At 38.8% G+C, this 5,912-nt stretch overlaps 1 protein-coding gene across 2 annotated transcripts; it reads right to left on the bottom strand.

The window, feature by feature from the left end:
- Positions 1–2,123: 2,123 nt before the first annotated feature.
- LOC135217764 (rhodanese domain-containing protein CG4456-like) lies at positions 2,124–5,876 on the bottom strand. Of its 2 annotated transcripts, XM_064253784.1 has the most exons (5): positions 5,738–5,871; positions 4,216–4,257; positions 3,910–4,023; positions 3,141–3,303; positions 2,124–2,690 (listed from the first exon to the last, which is right to left on the bottom strand). In XM_064253784.1, exons 1-5 carry the CDS (start codon positions 5,745–5,747, stop codon positions 2,624–2,626), a joined length of 396 nt encoding a protein of 131 aa, XP_064109854.1. In that variant the 5' UTR covers positions 5,748–5,871; the 3' UTR covers positions 2,124–2,623. The 2 variants fall into 2 exon arrangements, with proteins under 2 accessions (XP_064109854.1, XP_064109856.1); XM_064253786.1 differs by lacking the exon at positions 4,216–4,257 and having other exon boundaries at positions 5,738–5,876.
- Positions 5,877–5,912: the final 36 nt, after the last annotated feature.

The following is a 5,912-nucleotide window of genomic DNA, read 5'->3' as shown; positions in this document are numbered from 1 at the left end:
GCAGAATGAGAGCTCATCAGATGGCTGATTTCAGTATCTGCCAAGAGATGGCGTTGCAGTTATTGTCATTATTATAGTCCTGGGAAACAAGGCTAAAGCTCCAGTGAGTTTCACTATATTTTACCATCGTTGGTTGAGGTGTTATAAGAAAAGAAATCGGAATATATTTCAACATTTTCATGACAAGTCGAAGAGGTCTTCTCGAGCAGGATATCACAGTTCTTTGACTCAGATGAGGCTCTGAGGCAACTTTCTCCCACTGATATGGATTTGGGGCTAACATTCTCCCACAGATACAGTATTTTCGGGGGCAACATTCTCCCACAGATACGATTTTTTTAGGCAATATGTTACCACAGATACGTGTTTTTTCTCTTTGCTAACATTCTCCCACAGATGCAGCTTTTTTGGCTAACATTCTCCCACAGATACGGATTTTTGGGGGCAACATTCTCCCACGGATAAGATTTTTTTAGCCAATAATTTCCCACTTAAATTTTTTTAATATTCTCCCACAGATGCGGCTTTTCTTGGCTAACATTCTCCCACAGATGCGTTTTTTTTTTTTTTTTTTTTTTGGGGGGGGGGGGTGACATTCTCCCAATGATACGGTATTTTTGGGCAATATCTTTCCGCAGATACAGTTTTTTTTTTTTTTTTTTTTTGCTAACATTCTTCCAGTTAAAATTTTTTTTTTTTTTTTTTTGGTAAGGGGCTAGCATTCTCCCCTCGATAAAGTTTTCTTGCAACAGGCTCCCACAGATAAGATCTTCTTTTCCTGACCCACATCAGAACACCATTTCCTTACGGTTACGGTTTTTTTTGGGGCACCTTTCTTCCCAAGAATATGATTTTGGGACAACACGATTCTTTAATTTTAGGCAGCGTTCTTCTGGGGGCAAGGTTTTATGAATGTGTTTTTCGGCAACATTCCTCTACAGACATCCCTATATGCTAGCCGTTTGCTATATGCAACATTCCTCTTCAAGCGTCGGCTTTGAGACAACATTCCCTCAAACATGACATTCTTGAGGCGACATTCTCCCAAACGCTACGCGTGGTTGTAGTAGAGAAAAAAAGAATTAAAGAGCTTAACAACTAAAGATAACTCTTACGATTAAGAGGCGCCGTTGTAAAGCCATTGCCTCGACCCACAACCAACCAAGCTAAGAGTCTCTCACACAGACTTGACATTTTGACTACATTCTTTCAGGCACAAACACACACACACACACACACTTGCGCACGGCTCTGTTGCGACGTTTGGCTGCGTGCGTGCAATCATGACTTCGTAGCAAGATATATACGCTCTACTATATCACACCCCTCCCCGCCTACATAAACTGCGTCATGCTTGGCAGTTCCTTGATTCGTAGTAAAGTTTTTTTCTTTGTTTTTACGTTCTGATCTATACATAACGACTCCTGGTTGACTAATCGATCATGTCTATTAAAACTGGCGTTACAATATCTGGGTTATTGACGCCGTAATAAATTTAAATAGAAAACTAGAAATAAATGAATAAATTTTGACAGAATTTTATATATAAGTATGTAAAAATTATGCATATAATCATATGTGTTCGAATATATTATCAATACTTACATACGTACACTGTCTCATCCAGATTTTGTTCAGTATATAACTGCTCTATATTACAATCATCACCGAGAATTGTAGCTAGAATAAATTGCCTTCTTTGTCTTTATTTATCTAGCATACCCTTAGCTTATGTACGTAGCTCTGTCAGGTGATTATGTAACAGTGTTATATAATCACAAATTACGTTCATAGTATAGAAATCAGATTCTGTGTTTTCTGAACCTTTGAGCAAAATCCCGTGAATTTACTGGTAATGTTTTCAAACCAACTTTCAGAGTACAGTTAAAATCTCTATTGATTTCTGTATATGCGTTGCGGTGGTTTAATTATCTATTTATCCTTATCTAAAGGTTTCTTTCAGCTGTTTTGGATAACAGGTCTGAAGGTTTCTGGAACTCATTAATGATGACAGAGTTACCAAGTTTCAGTTTTAGATAGTATTTATCTACTTAATTTTCGTAAAGAGACAGGGATGAACTTTCCTGACCTGAGCAACTTGTAGAGGAATAGTGAATCAGCCATTTATCTTTTTTTGGATTTTATTGTTTTTTATTTTGATTTTCCTTCAATTAATGACAATGAAGTGCACTAATGAGGAACTACGAGGACAATGGTGCTGAATTACTGTAGATTGATAAAGCCTTACTACCACAGACAAGGTCTTTGACGAAAACATTGCAGACAAAGTGATATGCAGTTGTAGAGAGTCGCACAACACGAGCTAGAATGAGTGAGCGTGGACTCTTTTCAGAAGCACAACTGTAGATTTAAACTGTTGCAGATATAAGGACGTCAATAACATTAATGACGAGATGGAATGCAAACGAAAACAGAGAAGAAGAGAAGCGAGAGAAAAATCTCACATCTCTTCTGACATAAATTCATAAATTAAGGATACCAAAGCCGGTGGTGGTCTGGCTCGTTCTGTTAATAAGTGGCTGTTTATCTTGCTAAAGGAATGATTAGGAGAGATTGCCCTATACGCTGCCCCTGCTCTCTTTCACCAGCTCGTCCTTCTCCTTCAGGGCTTGCCAGGGTTGACCTCACCCCCCTTGGCCTTCCAATCGTCGAAGGAGCCGGGGTATACCCTGAAAGAGGAAAGGTCACAGAGGTCATCGTCAGTTATTCTGGCAGGCGTTAGTAAGAGCAGAGAAATGTGCCCAGAAACTTTGGAATATTTGTCAATATATCAATTTACTGCTTTTCTGAGAATTATAAAAAACTGACTTAGTTTAAGCCTTCTTGTTATATTAATTATGAGTTATGAATACTAATGACAAAAGAAGTGGAAATAGAGAGAGAGAGAGAGAGAGAGAGAGAGAGAGAGAGAGAGGACAATATGGGTCTACAGTCTCAGTCAGACAACAGACTAACGGAGTACCATTTCATTTGTAATATTTAAATTTGGCTAATATTGTAAATTCCTTGAACAGGATAAAAAGCAGAATCACAAACACACACACATACAGAGAGAGAGAGAGAGAGAGAGAGAGAGAGAGAGAGAGAGAGAGAGAGAGAGAGAGAGAGATTGTTCTCACCTCACTGACATCCCAGCATTGGCCATCTTGTCTCCAGCTCTCCTGGCGCGGGAGCCCTTCTGGCAATGGACGACGATGGAGTCGCCATCTTTCGGCTTGTCAAAGCCGTATTTGGAGTTGAAGTCGTCGTCGCCCATTTTCAGGGCGTCGTCCAGTTCGGGGACTGTTTCATACAAGGAAAAACCAAAGCATGAGAATTGGGATTAACGCTCTAGCCGTTTTACCTGGGCTTAAAACGACAACAGAGTGGTATTTCTAAGTGGCGAAACTGAAACGTGTTTAAGTTTAGGGACCTGGAGATCGAAAGATCCGGTGAATATTAAAAGGTAGAGAGAACTTTATTAATGTTTAGGATTGGCCGCACAAGATGCAACAGAGACCTAAACCGAGCCTACAGCTATTTGCCTTTGTTATGAGAACAGTAATCTCGATATCTTAGGAATACTCTAAAGTTTTTTTCACTTAATAATATATTAAGATGTTAACGAAATTACTTTGAAATTAATTCTAGAGTATTGAAAGATTTAATATAAAATGTTCAGGTTTAGAAGGATTGGTATAAAATTCTGGAAGAGAAATGACGTCTAATATCTACTAGACTCTTCTCCCTCATGGTAGCATTATTCCAGATATCTTTCAAATATTTCAGTGTTTCAGTAAAGTTTGTAAAGTAAAAGAGAATATTCAGATAATAAGTCGAGAATATTCAGATAATAAGTTTGGTCTCAAAATCTGGAAGAGAATTGAGGTTAGATATTTGTATACTTACGGGGGACGTTGTGAGCCCCGGGGATGTGACCCTCGTGTTCGATCTCGCCAGGGTTCCTGACGTCGATGATGGTGAAGTCGTCCTTGTTGCTAGAGAGCTCATCGTAGTGGATATCTGCAAGAGGGAATAGAATCTCGTTTAACTCATCTACGAGTCTTAGAAACGTGTCAGGAAATATTCATAAATCTGCAACAGATTTTTACCAATTTTTTTTTATAGAAAATATGGAAAAAAAAATGTTTCGTATTAGTTACAAAACGCCTAATTGAACAGGTTGTGTGTTGACAGAACAAGTTAGCCTTATACCAGCACAGTCTGCTGATCCATGTGATGACTGACAACGTCGACCTGTGGGGATAGAATAGGTTAGGAAGGAAGAAAGGGAGGTGGTAGGTGGGTTATATATGGTTACATTGACTAGGGAGGGAGGGAAGGAAGGGGGAGGTTAGTACTCTTTCTATCTCATTGACACAGAGGTGAGGGTGGGATAGGCCTATCAATCGGGTTTCGAATTTTATAACTAAGTTTTTGAGTGTTAGAATTTGTGTAGTAATTCCTGATTGATCTGTAACTGTTTCTGTGAAAGCTATCACCAGCTAGTGTCGTAAGAATTAAGAATCAGATTAGAAAACAACATAGAAAATGTTGACTTTGGGGACGGTATATAAGTTCAATTTAGGTGCATGTAAATCTGGTCGTTGCTAATCGCACGGTGTCTGGCTGTCTCTCGTCCGTTAAAGGTCATGACATTTCCCAAGCTGATCGTCGGCTGATCGATGACGTATAGATGAGCTTAAATAACCCATTAACATAACATAAGTCGTCTTTGTTAGGGATTAAAGTACGAGGAATCAATTTAAGACCTCGTTCAAAAGAGGTGATTTCAATCGCGGGGTTTCCGAGCGGTAGTTCTGAAGCGTTCAGAAGCAGCGCTCGATTTCTTTCTTTTTGAACGCGTCGTCAAACGTCTAAGTTGAGCTTAGCGTCGTTAACGGTCGCCAGTTAGCAACTACAACTCTACAAGAATCATCAGCAGATTTGCACGCACAATCAGTAATATACCTCGAAACGTTTGAAAGACAACAGCTCTTATTTGTGCTATAAGAAATGACTGATAAGTAAACAATAGTACTATATTTTGGATTATGACAATAATTTCCTCTTGTGGAACTGATTTACTTATGTTGATAGTACTAAACAAATGTCGTTAACCACTAAATGTAATATATAGGTAATTCTAAAAAAAAAAAAAAAAAAAAAAAAAAAGTTCGTATTCTCTTAGTTATTGATATAAGATTACGAACATTTTTATTAGTTTTTTTTCTTCGTTTTCTCTGACGATGAAGTGTGTTGAAATCGCCTATTTTAAAGAGGGTCCTAAGGAGAGGGGATTCTGTAGACAAATTCGGTCTTCTTACGCAAAAGTATTAAGTATGAAGAGATTAAATAATTAAGCCCTCCAAGATGATGAAGTGTTTGAATGCTTTCTGAAAATTCAGTTAAACTTGTTAAAAATTTTACTTTGTTGGAGAAAGTACCCCTACGCGAGGGTAAATTCAATGAATAAAGCATAAAGTCATCAACGTTGATATAATGAACTGGCCCTTTGAACCTTTTAAAATTAATGGGTCAATGTTCGAACGTAAATCTATTTACGTGAAACGCCGTATTTGACTCTGTGTAACAGGTGCCTTAAACGACTACAAAGAATGCTTAACTGAAACTAAGAGGGGAGAGCAGGTGGCTGGACCTCTCATCGAACAATATAATTTGGGGGGAAATCAAGTCTTCAGATCAGAGCCAGAGCAGCGAGCCACTGGGAACTTACCAGTAGACATCGTGGCTGTGTTTTTGTCTGTCTGAGACTAGTACTGCAAGCAAGACTGTGGAGTGTTTCCTAAGGATGTCTCAACTGTACCGCTCTCCAGTTGAAACTGAAATCAAGTTAGGTGACCATTCAGATGGACACCTCGCTTGGCGCTACCGGTGACAATCGCGCATGC

This window comes from Macrobrachium nipponense, chromosome 7, assembly GCF_015104395.2.
Source record: "Macrobrachium nipponense isolate FS-2020 chromosome 7, ASM1510439v2, whole genome shotgun sequence".
NCBI classification, from domain to species: Eukaryota; Metazoa; Arthropoda; class Malacostraca; order Decapoda; family Palaemonidae; genus Macrobrachium; species Macrobrachium nipponense.
This window is presented reverse-complemented; position numbering and strand designations above follow the sequence as displayed.

Excerpts from the sequence above, each read along its gene's own strand:
- LOC135217764 (XM_064253784.1), bottom strand. Across the intron at positions 4,024-4,215 it reads TGGATCAGCAGACTGTGCTG|ATATCCACTACGATGAGCTC; the intron begins GTATAAGGCTAA and ends TCCCTCTTGCAG. Across the intron at positions 3,304-3,909 it reads CGGGGCTCACAACGTCCCCC|TCCCCGAACTGGACGACGCC; the intron begins GTAAGTATACAA and ends TGTATGAAACAG.